Source organism: Phacochoerus africanus, chromosome 10 (genome assembly GCF_016906955.1).
Source record: "Phacochoerus africanus isolate WHEZ1 chromosome 10, ROS_Pafr_v1, whole genome shotgun sequence".
NCBI lineage: Eukaryota > Metazoa > Chordata > Mammalia > Artiodactyla > Suidae > Phacochoerus > Phacochoerus africanus.
The window spans coordinates 135,349,549-135,370,524 of record NC_062553.1 but is presented as its reverse complement, the minus strand read 5'-3'; the positions used below and the strand labels follow the sequence as shown (position 1 = coordinate 135,370,524).

General features: G+C 44.5%; 1 protein-coding gene across 2 annotated transcripts in view; it reads left to right on the top strand.

The window, feature by feature from the left end:
• The first annotated feature begins 459 nt into the window (after positions 1 to 459).
• Positions 460 to 20,976, top strand: part of COPS4 (COP9 signalosome subunit 4) — a 34,455-nt gene continuing 13,938 nt past the window's right edge. For both annotated transcript variants that reach the window (XM_047798367.1, XM_047798366.1), the window contains exons 1-6: positions 460 to 1,103; positions 10,607 to 10,686; positions 13,776 to 13,927; positions 14,910 to 15,013; positions 19,340 to 19,493; positions 19,936 to 20,086. In XM_047798367.1, coding sequence (XP_047654323.1) covers positions 1,030 to 1,103; positions 10,607 to 10,686; positions 13,776 to 13,927; positions 14,910 to 15,013; positions 19,340 to 19,493; positions 19,936 to 20,086 — 715 coding nt within the window. In that variant the 5' untranslated portion in view covers positions 460 to 1,029. The remainder of the gene's footprint in view (positions 1,104 to 10,606; positions 10,687 to 13,775; positions 13,928 to 14,909; positions 15,014 to 19,339; positions 19,494 to 19,935; positions 20,087 to 20,976) is intronic.

Here is a 20,976-nt window from a genome sequence, read left to right as displayed (position 1 = left end):
CTATAAAATGCAATTTGGCAACATCTATCACAACTGTAAGTACGTCGACCCTTCAGCTCTCTTCTTGGAATGTATTCTACATGTACACGTACAAAATGAGGTACGAACAAGGTTATTCACTGCAGCACTGGCGATTAATTAAAAACAACTCGAGTATCTAGCTATACAGATTCAATAAACCAGGGTGTCCCTTATGATATGTAATACTCTCCAGCTCTAAAAAAAGAATGAAGCAGGTATGCGGACTTGCGTCTTCAAGAATAGTGAAAAAAGCAAGAGCAGAATAATGATATGGTGTATTATCTTTTGTGAAAGCTAGAAAGGATAGACAAAAATTTACATTTATTTGCTTGTATTTGCAGACAGAAATTGTATAAAGATACAGGAATAATAAATACAATTACATATCAAGGTAGGGTGATCATATAATTTGTCACCCAAATGGAACAGTTTACAGAGTAAATAAATACTCCAGGACAAGAGACGTATAGCGGCACTGTCCTGGACAAACTGGGATGTATGCTCAACCTATATAAAGTGTGAAGAGTGGAAACGGGGATGGGCGCACATTTTAGTGTACTTGACAAAAGTACTGGTCTGTGGTGAACTGTAAACAAAAACCAACTCGTTCTTTATCATGAGTAGCTCAGGTGCTGCCTTGAAGAACAAGGAACGGTAAAGCAAGACGAGAGCCGCGGAACTTGAAGATGGAGTGGTTTTGCGTATCGGACACTTACAGGAGGTGCACAGGCGACTCCGCCCCTTGGAGTTCACCCGCCAATCCCAAGTGGGAGCGTGCGAGCCGGAGTCGGCGGGAGACGCCTGGGCGGGCTTAGGATCTGAGCAGTGGAGCTTCGCGTCACTCAACGCTGGGGGCGGGCCTAACGCAGGCTCCCGACCTCGGCGCTCTGGCCCACACAGGCGCTACTCTGTGGCCTCTCGGGTTCCCTCTGGCCGGACTCTGGAGGACTAGACTCGTTTCCCTGTGGCCGCGAGAGGCCCCGCAGCCTCCGCCGAGCTCGGAGGAAGATGGCGGCAGCCGTGCGGCAGGATTTGGCCCAGCTCATGAATTCGAGCGGCTCTCATAAAGATCTGGCGGGCAAGTGAGTATTTCCCAGGGGCCTGGAAGGTGGGGAGGGAAGCCAGAGACTTGTTTTCCTTGGATTTATGGCGGCTTTCAGCTGTGAAGCTGGGAGTGGGCCCGATGACCAAGGGGGCGGGCCTGAGGCCGGTTGTGGAGGCAGCTGCTGGGAGCCGCGGAAAACGGGAGAGGATCTTGTGCAGGGAGCCCGGGGGATTGTAGATCTGGGGCGACTCTTAACGTACTCAGTCCTTAAGGGCATCCCTTCTGGTCCCAAGATTCTAGAAGCGCGGTCTGTGGGACCTTCCTCCCGTGGCCTTCACGCCTCGCCTGGTGCCCCTTCCCCTCGCTGGCCGGCCTCGCACCCCGAATTCTGGCCTCTCTTTGCCCCGGCTCTCCCCTTTTTTCTTTTTGAGTGAGGGAAGTTGATAGTCTGGGTCCTTGGTGCAGAGCTTTCCGGGGAGATGTCTTCTTGCGGCTGACGGGGGCCGTGGAGTTATGGCCGCTCTCACGCCGTCCAGAACCACTAAACCATCTTCTGTGGGTTCTTGTGTTGTGGGTTCTCTCGCTCCGCCAGCAACTCTGAAGAAGGGCACGGAGGTGGAATGTCACCACGACGTGGGTCAGGATGTCTAGAGTGGTGATGTTTCCAGGATTCACGATTGTTTAGGAAGTTCGTCGGAATTTATGCGGAGGGCTTAGGTCCACTGCAAGTTAAAATGTGTGATATGTGCCTGCCCTGCAAGCCGTTATTCAACAGTGTTAATGATGGATGGATGGATGGATGGATGGATGGATAGATAAAGTTGTCTTGTTTTCTCTTTGTAGGTTTCGCGGCGCTGTTCTTTTGTAATGAACATGCATTCTGCTTAAAGCGTGTTTCTCAAGCTGACAGCTGAGATCGCTTTGATCCGTATTCATAGGATGCACCTGCTCTAACCTGGCTGTTGAAGCCTTGACTTTGTTTTACGTAGGCTGTAATGCTTTTTGCCTGGTGGTAAATGTAATCTACTTTTATCAGTGGGAAATTTAGCTCTGCGCCTTGGGATTAACTACTTTCTGCGGCAGTTTCCGTCTCAGGAAAATGGGCTGCTTCTGTCTGAGGACAAAATGAGTATGTGTGTGTGTGCGCGCACGTATGTCACTCTTAAATCGCGTAGACCAGGACCTGAGGTTTCGAGCCACAGGATTGCCGTCGCTACTGTTGTCATGATCATTATTAAGCAGTTCTGAAATATATATGGACTTATTTCCTGGGTTGGAAGTAAGTTGAATATGTCTCATGGCTCAGTCCTTTCTGCATGTAATTTTAATAGAGTCATTTTTGTTTTTTCACATTTTTAAAAGGTTTTATTGAAGTGTAGTTGATTTACAAGATTGCAGTCATCTCTGCTGTGCATCTGGATAGATTTGGATGCATGTAAAACTAGCTTATGTTTGTTTCCGTGCCTGCTTTCCTTTTTGTTTTGTTGAAGAAAAATAAGTGCCTTCTTTATCAGAAGAGATACACTTTTTATGTATTTGCAGAATTCTGAAACTTAAGCTAAGCATTTAACTTCCTTCAGTCTGAATTGCAGATAAACAATAGTATCTCTTATTGGGTGCTTTAGTTACTGATTGCTCTGTAGCAAATCAAAAACGTAATGGTGTAAAACAGCAATAATTTCTCGGGGTGATTTCGTCGACCAGGCTGTTTTGCTGGTCTTGTTTTGCTGGGCCCACTCATGCAACGGCAGTCACCTGGCCACTCAGCTGGGGCTGGTGTGGCGAAAATGGACTAGCATACATATCCGACTGTTGGCTGGGTCTCTCTCCACAGGCTCCCACTCAGTGCCTTAGCTGAGGCTTCCTCGCAGGTCTTTGGGAGTATTCCACAGGGTGAGAGTGGACGCTCCAGGACCTCTTAAGGACCCCCCCCCCGAAGCCTCACGAAGTCAGCTCTCAAGTTCTGGTCAAAGGAAGCCACAAGACCAGGCTGGATTCAAGGGGAGGGGCACCGCAGCTACCTCTTTATAGAGAGACTGGCCAGGTTACAGTGCAAAGGGGTGTGGCCAGAGGGAGGCTTCCTTCTCTGGATGCTGTCACTGAAAGGAGCTCCTTCGCAGGCCGTTGTGAAGGTTAAATGAAAGAGTGGACTTGCTAACTGGTAGGCAGTCCTACCTGAGCAAGATGTCACATTTGTTTTCATAACAAAACAGTTCTGCCCGCTACATGCTTTATGAGACAAACAATCTTGAAATATATAACTAGTTTTAGGGTTTATGTTAGGAGCTGAGGAGCAAAAGATTCTGTGTTAAGAAACGAGGAAGGAGTTCCCCCTGCAGTGCTGCAGTTAAAGATCTGACTGCAGCACTTGCAGTTGAGCGGAGGTGTGGGTTGGCTCCCCAGCCCAGTGCAGTGGGTTAAAGGATCCAGCATGGTTGCAGCTGCGGCTCATATTCAGTCCCTTGCCCTGGAACTTCCATATGCTGCGGGTGCGGTCGTTAAGAAAGAAAGAAGGAAAGAAATGATGGAGTAAATTCCTTTTTACCGAGGCACCTCTGCGACCCACACACAGCCCAGGGCAACACCGGATCCTTAACCCACTGAGCGAGGCCAGGGATCGGACCCGCGTCCTCATGGATGCTGGTAGGGCTGGTTATCGCTGAGCCGTGATGGGAGCTCCGCCTTTGCAGAGTTGTTTTGTGGCTCAGTGGGTTAAGGATCCAGCATTGTTACCACATTGGCATGGGCAGCTGCAGAGGCATGGTTCATCCCTGGCCCAGGAACTTCCATGTGCTGCTGGGGGCAGCCAAAAAGAAAGAAAAAAGGAATGCTTTCCCTTAACTGTGAAATAATTCAGCAGTCTAACTTTGATGTGAGAAATTGGCCTTGAGAAGTATTTTTGCAAATTATATATAGACTGCTTTTATACTTACTATGCATTGTGTTCATTATATCGTGTAAAGGTTTAAAAGAGAAAAGCCTTGAGAGAGAGCATTTGTTATGGTAGCTTTTCTTATTCATTTGGCTAAAACCTATGACGTTCTTCAAAATCCAGTTCAGATGCTTTTTCTTTCAAAAAGCCTTCTCTGGAAGTTCCCGTCGTGGTGCAGCGGAAATGAATCCAACTAGGAACCACGAGGTTGCGGGTTAAGGATCCGTCATTGCCTTGAGCTGTGGTGTAGGTCGCAGATTCGGCTCGAATCTGGCATTGCTGTGGCTGTGGTGTAGGCCGGCAGCTACAGCTCTGATTCGATCCCTAAGCTGGGAACCCTCATATGCCAAGGGTGTGGCCCTAAAAAGCAATAATAATAGTTAAAAAAAAGCCTTCTCTGAACAACCACCAACACACGGAGGACCAGGTTAGGGGCTCTTGCCATCCCCAGTGGCGTCTGATGGGTCCCTCTAGCCTAGCACTTTAATGGTTTTGTCTGTTTACTTCTCTCCTTTTCTGCTAGAACATTATCTCCTTGAGGGCAAGTTTGAGGTCATGGATGGTAGGTCTTTGTTGAGTCAATCCTATATAAATATGACTCTTTCCCCCCCCCTTCCCAGTTCTGTGTGCCCTGAGGAAAATACCAAGCCTTCCAAATCTAAACATTTCATTTAATGAAGAGCTGCTCATCTGGAGAAAGGAGAGTTAGGGGAGGCTTTTTAGCTGCCTTTGCCTGTAGAAAAGCTGTTTTGCAGAAAAGAAAATAGGCTTTTCTATCTCACAGAGGTAGACTTTGGATCAGAGCTTTCTAATAATACAGTGGAATGAAATTGTTCAAAATATACAGCACACACACATACAGGCGACAGAGGACAGACTGCGTAACCTTAAACCCTCCTTCTAACACAGATTCTCTAGTTCTCTGCTACTCCACCCATAAGTCCCAGTGGTTCCCCTCTGCAGAGTGGGGTTCCCTAAAATCTGATGTTTACCATGTGCCAAGTGCAGCTTACATTTTATTTTTTGTTTGTTATTTTGTCTTTTTAGGGCCGCACCTGTGGCATATGGAGGTTCCCAGGCTAGGGGTTGAATCGGAGCTGCAGCTGCCGGCCTACAGCACAGCCACAGTAACACCAGATCTGAGGCCTGTCTTGCAACCTACACCACAGCTCAGGGCAATGCTGGATCCTTAACCCACTGAGCGAAGCTAGGGATCGAACCTTCGACCTCATGGTTCCTAGACGGATTCTTTTCCACTGTGCCACGACGGGAACTCCTATTTTATTTTTTATCTTTTTAGGGCCACACCTGTGGCATATGGAAGTTCCCAGGCTAGGGGTCGAATCAGAGCTACAGTTGCTGGCCTACACCACAGCCACAGCAATGTGGGATCTGAGCCCCATCTATGATGCTCATGACAACACCACATCCTTAACCCTTTGAGTGAGGCCAGGGATCAAACCCACGTCCTTGTGCATACTAGTCAGGTTCATTACCTCTGAGCCACAGCGGGAACTCTGCAACTTAAATTTTGAAATCTTTGACGGTAGGTGATGTTATTTATATTACATATGAGAAAACTGAATTACAAAGGTGAAATACTTTGCTCTGAGGTCACACAGCTAGTGACAGAGCAAGAATACAGCCTGTTCGTCTCAAAGCCCTTAACTCTAAACATACTTACCTTTGATCTTATATTATTTTCACCAAACTGGACCACGTTTCAGACAGTGTTTTTTGTTTTGTTTTTGGTTTTTTGCCCAGAGTATCTGTCTTCTTCCACTCTTTCCCACTTAACACTAAATTCAAATATTTAGAATATGCTTAAAGATCCACCTCATTAGGAAATTACCTCTCTCTCCTAAAGCATCATATTAGTCCTTAGCTGCTTTTAAGATTTTGTCTTTGATTTTTTGCACGTTTGTTATGATGTGTCTGTACGGATGGATTTGTTTTTACTTATCTATGTCAATTAGCTTTTGTTGTGAAATAAACCACCCCTCAGAATTTAGTGGCTTAAAATAGTAATCATTGATTTAGCTCCCAGTTGTGTGGATGAGCAGTTTAGGCTGGATCCAGCTGCTTGATGCTTCTCTGCTCCACATGGGCTTGGCTCCCCAGGGGCTCCCCGTGCATCTGGCGTCAGCTACAGGTCTGCTCTGCTTCTGTGTGTGGCTGGGGCAGTGGGGTGACTGGGCTACATCATCTCATTATCCGGTAGGTTGGCCTGGACTCATTCTTGTGGCAACAGCCAGATTCCAAGAGACGAAGATAAACACAAATTCTCTGGAAGTCTAAGACTGGAGCAGGCACTATGCTTCTGCTTCATTCTATTTATTGGTCGAAACAGGTCTAGATCAAAGGGCGGGGAAATACACGCTCCTCTTGGCTGTGAAGCGCTGCAAATTCACATCGCAAAGGGGTAGATACAGAAAGGAAGAGAAGTGTGGAAATGCGCTGCTGCCTTATCTGGGTTGAGCTTCGTCATGTTTCTTTCTTGGTTTCCTTTTTGGCGGCCCTCTGCCCCTTGCAGAAGTTCCCTGCCCAGGTGTTGAACACACACTGCAGCAGTGACCTGAGCTGCAGCAGTGACAGCGCTGGGTCTTTAACCTGCTGATTGCGTTTCTTGAATCAATGGATTGAATCATTTCATTGTCCTGAGAGGTTTGCAGCTATATCTCTTTTAATGTTGCCTCTGTCTTGTTCTGTTTTCTCCTCTAGGACGCCAGTGAAACCCCTGTTGGGCCTTCTTACTGTGACCTCCCTGGCCCTCACTCTGTCTTCTGTACTGTCCATCTTAATGCTTTTTCCGGATAAGTTCCTCTGACTTGCTTTCTAGTTTATCAGTTCTTCCGATATGTCTAATCTGCTGTTAAGAACTCCACAGAGTTTTAAGTTGGGTAATATTTTTTAGTTCTATAGTTTTGGGTGATACTTTTTTTCAAATGACACTTTTTTTTTTGTCTTTTTAGGGCCGCACCCATGCGGAGGTTCCCAGGCCAGGGGTTGAATCGGAGCTATAGCTGCTGGCCTACACCACAGCTATAGCAACGCTAGATCCTTAACCCACTGAGCGAGGCCAGGGATTGAACCCGAAACCTTGTGGTTCCTAGTTAGATTTGTTTCTGCTGTGCCACAATGGGCACTCCCAAATGACATTTTTTTTTGTCTTTTATCTTTTTGTCTTTTTTGTTGTCGTTGTTGTTGCTATTTCTTGGGCCGCTCCCTCGGCATATGGAGGTTCCCAGGCTAGGGGTTGAATTGGAGCTGTAGCCACCGGCCTACGCCGGAGCCACAGCAACACGGGATCCGAGCTGCGTCTGCAACCTACACCACAGCTCACGGCAACGCCGGATCGTCAACCCACTGAGCAAGGGCAGGGACCGAACCCGCAACCTCATGGTTCCTAGTCGGATTCGTTAACCACTGCGCCACAACGGGAACTCCCCAAATGACATTTTTTATGATTCCTAGTTTCTCGCTGAAATTTTAAAGCTTGTCTTTGTCTTTATAAACTTGATAAGCATAAGCATATTTCAATCTTTCCGATAACTCCAGTATCTAGTGTTCCTGTTTGTTTCTATTGTCTGTTTTTATTGATTCCAGGTAATATTGTCATGTGTCTTATAATCTTGGTGTTGGGCAAATTATTTTATTATTATTATTATTGTTATTACTATTTTTGTCTTTCTAGGGCCACATCCTCAGCATATGGACATTCTTAGACTAGGGGTCTAATCAGAGCTACAGGTGCCGGCCTACACCACAGCTCCCAGCAATGCCGGATCCTCAACCCACTGAGCACAGCCAGGGATCGAACCCGCAACCTCATGGTTCCTAGCCAGATTCCTTTCTGCTGCACCACGACGGGAACTCCTTCAGCAAATTATTTTAAAATGTATTTTTGAAACACCTGGAGGCCTATGACGTTACCTTTCAGAGAGGATTTTCATTTCCTCCGGCCAGGCACCTGACGATGCCAGCCGTCTAGGGCCAAGGCTTCCACATTTATCGGTCTTCCTACTCAGTGATCCTTGGAATAGAATTTGGAACCGTACAGAGTGCTCGTGTTTCCTCCCTTGGCAAGTAAGAAACCTCAGACCCCGGTTCTAGTTTGTTAGTCACCCAGAAATTGCATGCGGACGCTCGGTGATTCTAGCAGGCGGCAGAGCAGCCCTAAGCAGACCCCTCGTTTCTCGCTGCCGGAAGAGTCGTCTCTGCCCTCCGCTCTCCACACAGTCAGCAAAGGCGTCCAGCGCCAGCTCGGGTTCCCTTCTTGGTGCTCTTAGTCTCTTGTGTTTGCTCTTTCTTGTTAGGATTACATGCTACTAATTTTTTAATCATTTCTTTCAGCCTCCTATGTTCTTTCTGAGATAGGGTTGGTTCAGGTGTCTAGTTCACTGTGATTATAAGTGAAAGCTCTGTGAATACATGCCTGGTAACACTCGTTTTTACTGTAGTGACAGTGGTACATTTGCGTGTGTCTGTTTTCACTGACCTCTAGATTCCTTTTTAGTGCCAAGACATCGGGAATGGATATGCTGAACGTTGGTTCACAGATATCAGAGATGCTCCGTAAACATTCGTGGATGATAAATGGATAGGACAGATGCAAACTGCCTTCATTAATTCAATTTATTTTCCTCCATAATATTTTTTAATGAAAACATATTTGGTCCTTGTCATGTTCTCCACATGAGCCACTTTTCCATCTTTGCCGTTGTTTTAGTTTGTTTTTGTTTTTGTTTTGGTGTTCCCCATATAGACCAATTTATGGATAAGTTATGAAACTATATGCTAAAACTTAAGTTATTAGCAAATTTTTATGGGAGGCATTGTTATCTTTGAATATAATATTAGTATAAAATAACTTATGGAATATAAGAGTAATAGAGTTCAGCTAGAGTCTTCATTTAATTGAATATGAAAAATAAGGCAATCCAAAAATAGAAATAACAAACCATTGAATGCATTAACTAAAACATGTCCAGGGCAATAAAGTAAATGTATAAATATAGATATGGAAAATGTATGTGCATGTATGTGTGTATATATGTATGTATAGAGAGAATGTGATATTCCATGTAAATTAATTCTTTAAATTTTATTTATATGTTTAATTTTTTTTGGCCATAGAGTGCAGTGGCTTGATGTGGGATCTCAGTTCCCAGACTGGGGACTGAACTTGGCTGCAGTGGTGAAAGCACCAAGTCCAAATCACTAGACCACCAGGGAACTCCCTGTAAATGAATTTTTAGATAAGTGTATTTTATCCCTTAAGTGTAGCAATTTTAAAAGGAGTAATTTTTATTTTAAAGCTTGATAGTATTTCCTTCCTTTCTTGGAATAATTTGCCTCTCCTTTGGGAGTTTGCTCTCTCTTCTCTCCGTTTACCTACTTTCTTACAAAGTCAGTTTGATTTATTGCACTTTTGAGAAATCATACAACGAAGGTTGTGACAGACGATGTTGCATGAGCTGAGAACCAGTAAGTACTGAATTGTAGCTTGATGATAAGCCCTACAAAATACAAGTCATAAATTTGAATGAGTTTGGGCCCTATTTGTATATTTTTATTTCTTGACTATATTCTGGATAATGTTCGGAATAATTGCGATTAGGTGTGTAAAATGCATCAATTAGTGCTTTTAGTAAATATTATGGATGGTCGCTGGGGGCTCAGTGAGTTAAGGATCCAGCGTTATCACTGCTGTGGCTCGGGTCACTGCTGTGGTGTAGGTTTGATCCCTGGCCCTGGGACTTCTACATGTTGTGGGCATGGCCAGAAGATAAGTAAATAAATAAATGTTATGATTGAGAAGAACGAAAGGAATAAGAATAGAATCATGCCCATGTAGCAATTACTCAGTTTAAGTATTACTAATACTGGTGTATTTCTGAGTGCTTATAGTGTGCCATGTACTGTTCTAGCTGAGTACATACAGCAGCAAACAAGACAAAAATCTCTATCCTCATGGAGTTTACCGTTTAGGAAGGCACTTGAAAGAAGATTGAAATTTTAAATTCAAAACTAAAACTTTGAAGAAAAAGGGCCACCTTAGATCTTGTAACTTACAGATTGACTCTTCTTGTTATGGGCATGAAACCTGAAACAATCGTGGTGTACTTTAAAGAAGACTAGAAGAAATGGCACTTTGAATGATAGGTTTAGGGTTTCTTGTGATGTACTGGAAAGTTAAAAAGAAGTCGAAAGTATCCCATAAGGAAAATCACAAACTAGAGCCCTAGGAAGGAAACCAGGGTAAACAGAAATCATCAGACATCAAAGTTAGCATTAAACTACATGGTGCCTCTAAACACTATTTTTTGTGGTTGTTTTAGGGCCATACCCAAGGCATGTGGAAGTTCCCAGGCCAGGGGTTGAATTGGAGCTGTAGCTGCTGGCCTACCCCAGAGCCACAGCAACACCAGATCCGAGCCGCGTCTGCGACCTACACCACAGCTCACGGCAACGCCAGATCCTTAACCCGCTGAGCAAGGGCAGGGATCAAACCTGCGTCCTCATGGCTGCTAGTTGGGGTTGTTACTGCTGAGCCACAACAGGAACCCCTGAACACTATTTTATTGTCATTTTTTGTGTTGTTTTAGGTATCGTCAGATCCTAGAAAAAGCCATTCAGTTATCTGGGGCAGAACAACTAGAAGCTTTGAAAGCTTTTGTGGAAGCGAGTAAGTGGAATGAAAAGTCCATCTTTGCCTCATGTTCCTGAGTTAGGACTTGAACGCTTGCTCAGACTTTGTTTTATATAAAATTGTCAATATATTTACATTGAGGTTCGATTAAATATGCATTGAGATTGATTGATTTTAGACTTTAAACCACTTATAACGTGACAGAGGATTGTTTTTCAGGAACTATGAAGACGTCGTTACATTCACAGTTAAAGTTGTATAGTTATTGACAGAGTAAGTGATGAAAGGCCATGTAACAAATGGATTCAAATCCTGGTCTGCTGTTCTGTTAGCTGTGTGATCTTGGGTAGGCTATAGAACCTCTTTGTGCCTCCTTTTCCTCGTCTGTAAAACGGGGGTATGATACGTACCCTGTAGAATTGTTGGGAGATTAAATGAGTTAATATACATAGTAAAGTGCTTAGAATAGCGCCTGGCATGTGGTAAGTGCCAGGTAAGTGTTAGCTGTCTGTTGATGTTACGAACATTTCTTTCGAGCAGGAAGTAGACATTTCCCTTCTTCAAGACGCCCTCCCCACTCCCTGATTTCAGACATACCCAGTTATCTTGCAAAAAACTCAAAGTTCAGGTGAGGATTTATTCTGAGTTCACAATACTAATGCTACTTGATAGTGTGCTTTCACATCCATTATGTATCACACAGCTTCTTTTCATAACCCTCTACTGAAAATGCAGCTGTAGATAGCCCTGTATAATAGATTTTAAAATGCGTCTCAGGATTAAGTGACCTTTTTTCCCAAGGACATTCAGCTAGTCAGTGGTAGAGCCCAGACTAGAAACTAGATTTTCTGATTTATAAATCTTCTTTTACTTATACTTCCCTGAGAAGGCTAGTTTGTATACTAATTTCTTTCTTTCTTTTTTCTTCTTCTTTTTTTGTCTTTTCTAGAGCTGCCCCCGCGGCATATGGAGGTTCCCAGGCTAGGGGTCTAATCGGAGCTGTAGCCACCAGCCTACACCACAGCCACAGCAACGCCAGATTGGAGCCCTGTCTGCGACCTATACCACCGCTCACAGCAACGCCGGATCCTTAACCCACTGAGCGAGGCCAGGGACTGAACCCGCAACCTCGTGGTTCCTGGTCAGATTCGTTAACCACTGAGCCACGACAGGAACTCCTATAGTGGTTTCTTTCTAATAGTTATAGGCGTCTACGGCACTTTTAATGAAACTGTTTTCTGGAGTTCCCGTCATGACGCAGCGGGAATGTAAGTGCCATGTGCCGGGTATTATTTAAAGTACTTTATATAAATACTGCACTTAAGCTTCACGACAGCCTTATCCACATTTCACAGAAGAGGAAAGAGAAGCACAGAGAAGTTAGGTTTTTGTTGGAGGGCGTATAATCAGGAGTGTTTGGAAGTGGTGTGGCTCCAGAGTTTTCCTCCTTCATCACATGTAATCATACCTCATAAATGTTTATAAACCGTTTCGTGAAATATGTGTATACATCTAGTGCTGATCAAAGGTCTTATTTTTTCTTTTTATTGGGAAAGTACAAGTGGCAGTAACTGTCACCACTTGCTGTATTGAAACATCGTGAAAATTATTTCGCTTTCTATTCATTTTTGTAGTGAAGTGGGATATGAGAACACAAATGAAACTATAGGTTTTTCTACTCAGCATCACTAATTATTAGAGAAATGCAGCTTAGAACCATAATGAGGCCCCACCTCAGACTGGTCCGAATGGTCATCATTAAAAAGTCTACACATAACAAATGCTAGAGAGGGTGTGGAGAAAAAAACAACCTATGCTGTGGGTGGGAGGTTCCTCCAAAAACTAAAGAGAATTACCATATGGGAGTTCCCACTGTGGCCCAGTGGGTTAAGAATTCAACTAGGATCCAAGAAGATGCAAGTTCAATCCCTAGCCTTGCTCCGTGGGTTAAGGATCTGGTGTTGCCTCGAGCTGCAGAGAAGGTCACAGCTGTGGCTTGAATCTGGCGTGGCTGTGGCTGTGGCGCAGGCCTGAGGTGACAGCTCTGATTCACACCCTAGCCTGGGAACCTCCATAGGCCTCAGCTGCAGCCTTTAAAAAAAAAAAAAAAAAAAAAAGAGCAAAACAATGCCTTTCGCAGTAACATGGATGCAACGAGAGGATTATTATAAGTGGAGTAAGTCAGAAAGAGAACAACAAATACCATACCATATCACTCACAGGTGGAATCTAAAATGTGGCACAAACGAACCTATCTACGAAACGGAAACAGACTCCCAGACACAGAACAGACTTGTGGTTGCCAGTGGGGAGGGGGAGGGAGAGAGATGTACTAAGAGTTTGGGGTTAGAGGATGCGGAGCGATGTCCTTTAGAAAGGATACACAAGAAGGTGCTACTGTGCAGCACAGGGAACTGTTTCCAGTCTCCTGGGACAGACCATGATGGAGCAGAATGTAAAAAAGCACGTATGTCTATGTAGAACCGAGGCACTCTGCTGTCCAGCAAAAATTGGTGCAACATTGTAAATCAATGATACTTTAATGAAAAAAGAGACAAAAGTAACAGTGTTTCGGAGTTCCCATTGCGGCACAGAGGAAACGAATCCGACTAGGAAGCATGAGGTTGTGGGTTCGATCCCTGGCTTTGCTCAGTGGGTTAAGGATCCAGAGTTGTCGTGAGCTGTGGTGTAGGTCACAGACGCGGCTCAGATCCCGTGTTGCTGTGGCTGTGGTGTAGGTCGGCGGCTACAGCTCGGATTAGACCCCTAGCCTGGGAACCTCCATATGCTGCAGGTGCGGCCCTAAAAAGCAAAAAAAAAAAAAAAAGTAATAGTGTTTCTTCACTTTATAGAAAAATAAAGAAGAGAAAGGAATAATATAAAATTCTCAACTGTTAAAACTTTTCCCCAGCCATTTCTGTTTCTTAGAAAAGTTGTGGTATTTTTACTGTTTTGGAAAACTGGTTCTGTAATATAAGAGTGTGTGGAGTGTGGCGATCCCTAAACAATGCTTTGAGAGGTTCATTAATACATATTATTTTTAGTATTAATTTTAGTAAAGATGGATTGCTTAATGGAAACACATAAATTACTCATGTCTTCTTACCCTTATTTTTTTTAACAAGTGGTAAATGAGAACGTTAGCCTCGTGATCTCTCGCCAGTTGCTGACTGATTTCTGCACACATCTCCCTAACCTGCCTGATAGCACAGCCAAAGAAATCTATCATTTCACCTTGGAAAAGATCCAGCCTAGAGTCATTTCATTTGAGGAGCAGGTAAAACCTAGAGCACTGACTTTTGTTTTGCTTTGTTTTTAGGAATCTGTTTAGGATGTGTTTTCTTTTTAAATTGAGGCATAGCGGATGTACAATATTATATATATAAGTTTAGGGGTAAAACAGTGATTCATAATTGTTAAGGTTATATTCCACTTACGGTTATTATAGAATGTTGGCCATTAGAGTGGTGATTGTTGAGCTTGAGAGAGCAGCAGTTATTTTTAGAGACGCCATTACATTTTTAAAGGTGATAATCATTGTTTCGTTTTTACAAAACAGTGTGCCAAACATTTTTTTTTTTTTGCTTTTTTGGGCCACACCTATGGCATATGGAGGTTCCCATGGTAGGGGTTGAATCGAAGCTACAGCTGCCGACTTACACCACAGTCACAGCAAGGCAGGATCCAAGCCGCATCTGCAACCTACACCACACACAGCTCATGGCAACGCCAGATCCTTAACCCCCTGAGTGAGGCCAGGGATCGAACCCAAAACCTCATGGTTACTACTCAGATTTGTTTCTGGTGCGCCACAATAGGAACTCCCCGAACAGCATTTTATAATGTAAGCTCAAATAATATTACGATGTTTTACGTCCAGCTAATATTTGCTCATTTACTACGATTGGTTTTATGAACTAAATGTTACTCCCTAGACAGTTGTCAAACAGCAGTAGAATTGTTGATTCGGCCAAGAACATAGGAGAGCTCCGTCATATAGGCAGCGACGTAAAAGCAAACCTTGATATTTAAGCTAAATAACTGCATGATCCGCATTGTAGAAATGTGTCACATCAGTTCATTATTCTGACACACTCTGAATGCAAGATTCATAGACGAATCCGGGGGTTCCAGGTGAACTTACTGTTGACTTGCCTGCTTCGTGTGTGGAATGCGAGCATTCTCACAGTAGATTATCTTCTGGCTTCGCGTTACTAGTATCAGTGGAAATAATTTAACACGTATACCTCCTATTCCAGGTTGCTTCCATAAGACAGCATCTTGCATCCATATATGAAAAAGAAGAAGATTGGAGAAATGCGGCCCAAGTGTTGGTGGGAATTCCTTTGGAAACAGGACAAAAGTATAGTAGTGGACGTTGGATGGATATGTATAATTGTTCACTTTTTCCTTATACTCTAGTATAGGAAACAGATAATGACCAATTGAGTAAATAAGTTTTGTGCTGTTGGAAGGTGAGCGGTGCTATGGAGAAAGGCGGCAAAGTCGGGGACAGGATGTGTCACTAAACTGTGTCATCAGAGTGGTAGGGTGGTCCTGGGGTCGCCTTCTCCAATGCTGGCAGAAGGGGAGGGAGTGGCTGCGAGCTGTCTGAGGGAAGGGCATCAGTAGAGCCTCTTAGAGAGCAGGGCTGGTGCAGAGGCCCTAAAGTGGGAGCACACTTGGAGTGTTTTAAAAGGGCAGGGAGACCTCTGGACGGGTAAGCAAAGTGGAGAACGAGGGAGGTTGAGATCAGCGAATACTTGGGACCGGCTTCGGGGGGGTCTTGTAGCCATTGTAAGGTCTTTGCCTTTTTTCGAAGCGAAACAGCAGGGCCTCATTGGAGGGTTTTGTGCGGAGGACTGATGTGACCTGACTTATGTTTAACTACCGGGTGGAGAGTAAACCGTAGACCTGCAATGACGTTGTAGGGACAGGATGTAGGAGGCTGTGCACTCCTGCAGCTGAGGTGGAGAGTGTGAGAAACGCTGGATTCTGGGTGTGTTTCTAAGGTAAAGCTAAGGATTTTCTGACAGCTTGGATATGGACTATAGGAAAAAGAGCCTAGATGAGTTCTGATTTTTGTTCCGAACAATTGGAAAAAAGAGTTGCTGTCTGTTGAATGGTGAAGAATAGATTTGAGGGAAGATCAGGTGTTCTCTTGTGGACACGTGGTGACCGAGGAGCAGCATCTGGTAGCGAGCCGACTGTTTATGAGTCTGGAGTTTAGGAGAGAGGTCTGGACTAGAGATGACGGTTGGGAGTCATTGGTGCCTAGACGGAATTTAAAGGCTTCGGGCTGGACGAGGTCGCCGAGGGAGGGACTGCGGTGAGGGGACTGAGCAGGGAGCACTCTGTCCTCAAGGGGTCAGGGCGGGAGGAGGGCGCAGCTGGTGAGGATTGTCCGCTGGGGTAAGAAAACACGTCGGAAGAGTGTGGAGTGCACTGTCCTGTAAGTCAGGTGAGGGGACTGTGTCAGGACGGAGCAAGTGACCAGCGTGGGGCTGATGGTCAAGTAAGAGGAGGGTGAAGGCTAACCTTGGAAGTTAGTGACGGAGGTCGTTGGGGACCTTGACAGAAGCTGTTTGGGGAAATGGTGGGAATGGAAGCCTCGTTGGAGTTGGTTAAGAGAGAGTGGAAGGAGGAGCCCCGGAGGTGATGAGCGTGATCAGCTCTTTGGGGAAGTTTTCATAAAGGGGAGCAGAGAAATAGGGTAGGAGGTGACAGCAGCGGCTGAGGTTATGTTTTCTTTTATAAGTGAGTGGAAAGCAAAAATTTGACATGGGGAGTAGTGGGGAGGATTGTTTTTTTTTTTTTGGTTTGGTCTGCAGCCACCGCATGCAGAAGTTCCCAGGCCAGGGATTGAACCTGCACCATAGCAGTGATCCGAGCCACAGCGGTGACAATGCTGGATCCTTAACCTCCTGAGCCACCAGGGAACTCCTAGAGGATTCCTGCAGGAGGAGACAAGAGGGGAAGGAATCTAGTGGAGGGGTAGGCTTCAGATAGGAGGCTGGGTAGTTCCCTTAGTACTGTTGCTTTCTCTTTTTTTTCCTTATGGCATTCCGGGCCAGGGATCCGATCTGAGCTGCAGTCGCAACTTCTGCTTCAGCTGAGGCAACGCCAGGTCCTTAATCCACTGTTCTGGACCAGGGATGGAACCTGCGTCCCAAGATGCAGTTGATCCTGTAACGCCTCAGTGGGAACCCCACTCTTGCATTTTAGATGTGCATAATTCTTTGCTGTGGAGTCCTGTATATTGCAGGATGTGTAGTAGCATTGGGGGTCTCTCCACGCAGTGGATGTCAGCAGCACCACTGCTCCTAGTTGTGACCATCAAAAATGTCTGTGGACATTGCTGGATGTTCAGTGGTGGGCAGAAGAGCCCCCAGGGATCTATGATAACAGGCAGGAACACAGAGCACGTGGGTACAGATAGTGGTGATGGGGCGGAGGGATTTGTGCAGGCGCTGTGGGATTGGAATCGGGCATCGGCTGGAGGCGTGGGTGGTGGTGGGGACTGTGAGGTTGAGGAGATCAGAAGATCAGATCTCTAGGAGAGTGAGACCGTGAATGGACCAGGAATGCACAGCGTGCTTGGCAGCATTAAAGGCCGTTTCAAGGTCGTAAAGTGAGGTCAGGTTCGATGGGTTGGGCGTTTTTCTCCATCAGAGTTCAGCTGCGCGGTTGCAGGAAAGCGGTGGGTGGACTGCTAGGTTTAACCAGCATTACGATTTTGCCCAACAAGTATGACAGCATGAGAGGGACAAGGGAGACGAGTGCAGATGCAACTCAGTGATTGTAATGATTGACCTTGGGAGCTGGTAAGGAGGGGAGGGAGGCCTTTAAGGGGGAGAATAACAGTAACAGTGTAGTAGGATCAGTGGTTTGGGGTCACAGTGGGTTCAGTGGGTTGTTGGGTTTATGATACTAGAGCAAATGAGATGGAAAAACAATGAAAAAATTGAGATGATAGTTTGTCTTATTCAGCCAGTCTCACCTTCGATATGTACTTTTAAACGTCCTTTTTTCCCCCTTTTTTGGCTGCCCCTCGGCACATGGAGTTCCTGGGCCAGGGGTCAGGTCTGAGGCACAGTTGTGACCTCCACCACAGCTGTGGCAGTGCCGGATCCTTCAACCCACGGAGCCGGGCCGGCGCTGCAGAGACACCGCTGACCCTGCTGTGCCATAGCAGGGACTCCCAAATATTTATAGTTCTTTATGAAGCAGCCCTCCAAAGATATTGTACAAGAAGTACCAACTGTGAATGACTTAAAAAAGATGTTCAGTTATTTCTCTACTCTTTTACCAGGTGAATGAAGGCTTCTTTTTTTGTCTTCACTAGTATTTGTGATCATTAGGCACCCGCTTCTTCAGGCATCTTGCCTTTTGTGCGTTTATGAAATTGTTAGGCAGTGATGCCCCTGAAAAAGCAGGCAGTGTGTAAAAAAGCCTTCGTATGTAGATTTTGAATTTTGTTTTCTAAGGCTTCTTATTAATTCGGTTTTTTTCCTTTGCTTGAAAAGGCTGGTGGCTTTCTTAATTGCTTTGGTCTTCTGTTTTGGAGCAGTTTCTCCCTAGCACAGAGCAAATGATTTATTTTCGTTGGTAGCTGAAATAAATGTAAAGTGGATGTTGTTCGTTGTAGTGGTAATTATCATTTTGAGAATACTGTAGCCTTATCTGTGAGGATGCCGAGAACTGAAGATGTGGTTTTCTAAACAAGTTAGAGTGATTTGGATACATTATTGAGTACTTGTTTGTTTAAAAAATAATTAAGGAGTTCCCCTTATGGCTCAGTGGGTTAAGAACCTGACTAGTGTCCTTGAGGATGCGGGTTCGCTCCCTGGCCTTGCTCAGTGGGTTAAAGATCTGGTGGTGTAGGTTGCAGATGTGGCCCAAATCTGGCATTGCTATGGCTGTGGTGTAGGCCAGCAGCTGCAGCCCCCATTCGATCCCTAGCCCGGAAGCTTCCATATGCCTCAGGTATGGCCCATAGAAAAAAAAAGATTCATTCTGACTATGAAGGTAATAGATATAAACTTGGCATAAAATATGAAAATACAAGAAAAATGGTGCTGTTTATATCAGTTTATGTAAATATGAGTTGTGAGTAGAAATAATACAATACAAAATATTGACAGTATATGAGTTATGGAAGATTTGAATTAATATAAAAATTCTCAAAGTAAAAATTAATTTCAAAGCTGGGGCCAAGTTAGTAGTAAACTCTGTTCTTGCCACATGGTGGCGCCACTTTTCCTGGTAAATGGGAACTCGAGGAGGCGGAATATAGTAGGTTAAGAGTGTATATATACACATTGTAAAGGACTCAAGGAACGGTTGGAGAGCATATTGCCAAAGTGTTTTCCAGGATGGTTGTACATGTCCCTAGTTCCCCCAGTGGAATGTGATCTGTCTCTGAATTGGACTTTTTTTTTTTTTTTATCTTTGAGATTATCTGAGGATTAGAAAAAACTAAAATAAAATATGAATGATGATAAAAATAATACAAATTCAATAAAATTTATTTCGGAAATATTTTTTAGGTTATCTATGTAAGACAGTAAAAAGTTTGATTCCTTTATTAACAATATATATAAGGAAAAAAAAAACTTATTTTCTGCCATCCCTAAACATTGTCTTGCTGAAATATATAGTCATTCTGTGTTTTTCTGTTCTATCCTAGACAGTATAATGTAGATTATAAACTGGAGACGTACCTGAAGATTGCTAGGCTCTATCTGGAGGATGACGATCCAGTCCAAGCAGAGGCTTACATAAATCGGGCGTCACTGCTTCAGAATGAGTCAACCAATGAGCAGTTACAGATACATTATAAGGTAACAGAGGAGCGGAGTTGGAATTCATTTTGTGTTGGAGAAGCCTACAGTATTACGGTGCTCCGGAATATCTGATAAATGCTCTTATAGGTGAGAAGTTCTGGAGTTCCCGTCGTGGCGCAGTGGTTAACGAATCAGACTAGGAACCATGAGGTTGCGGGTTCGGTCCCTGCCCTTGCTCAGTGGGTTAAGGATCTGGCGTTGCCGTGAGCTGTGGTGTAGGTTGCAGACGCGGCTTGGATCCCGCATTGCTGTGGCTCTGGCGTGGGCTGGTGGCTGCAGCTCCGATTCGACCCCTAGCCTGGGAACCTCCATGTGCCGAGGGAGCGACCCAAGAAATGGCAATAAGACCAAAAAACAAAAAACAAAAAAAGAAGTTCTCTTTTCTTTTGCTCTTTATTTTTAATTTTTCTCCCTAACTGAAACAGTTTCCCTCTTATAGGTATGCTATGCACGGGTTCTTGATTATAGAAGAAAATTCATTGAAGCTGCGCAGAGGTACAATGAGCTCTCCTACAAGACAATAGTGCACGAAAGCGAAAGACTAGAGGCCTTAAAACATGCTCTGCACTGTACCATCCTGGCGTCCGCGGGTAAGCGCCTCATTGAGGCTTTAATGAGCAGCGGGTTAGCTTAATAACTTTAGGTTCACTACTAGTTGAGGATTTAGTGAAGACCTGCTCTTGAAGAAGATGTCTCACGAATAGAATTACGGTAAATTTAAACATTTAAACAATTAGCAACGGCAGATTGCTAACTTAAGACGCTTTAAAATATGCACGGATCAGCCTATTACCTGCAGATATTAGGAACAGGTAAGAGATAACCTGAAGTTTAGTTTTCCTAAAATGTCACTGAAAAAATGGATCTTAAATTAAGTGAGAATTATGCAAAAGGAAAGAAAAATTAAAATCTAGAAATTGGTGATATGATTTGGGGATTTTTTTTTTTATCTTTGTCTCAGTTTTAGACCTGGCATTTATGCTTTTCTTGAGTAAATATAAATAATAAACTCTTCTGTGTTCTTTTTACTAAATTATACATATAAATCACTCGATTTATTAAACAGGAGAGGGCATTGAGAGGAAATGCTGAAATTGTAAGCCATAGCTTTTCTACATCATTTCTTTCTAAATCATCTTAGACTCTCGTTTTTTTTTTTTTTTTTTTGGTCTTTTTGCTATTTCTTGGGCCGCTCCCGCGGCATATGGAGGTTCCCAGGCTAGGGGTTGAATCGGAGCTGCAGCCACCAGCCTGCGCCAGAGCCATGGCAATGCCAGATCCGAGCTGCATCTGCGACCTACACCACAGCTCACGGCAACGCCGGATCGTTAACCCACTGAGCAAGGGCAGGGACTGAACCCGCAACCTCATGGTTCCTAGTCGGATTCGTTAACCACTGCGCCATGACGGAACTCCTCTCTTTTTTTTTTTATGGCTGCACCCACAGATGGGATTGAATCTGAGCCGTAGCTGTGCCCTG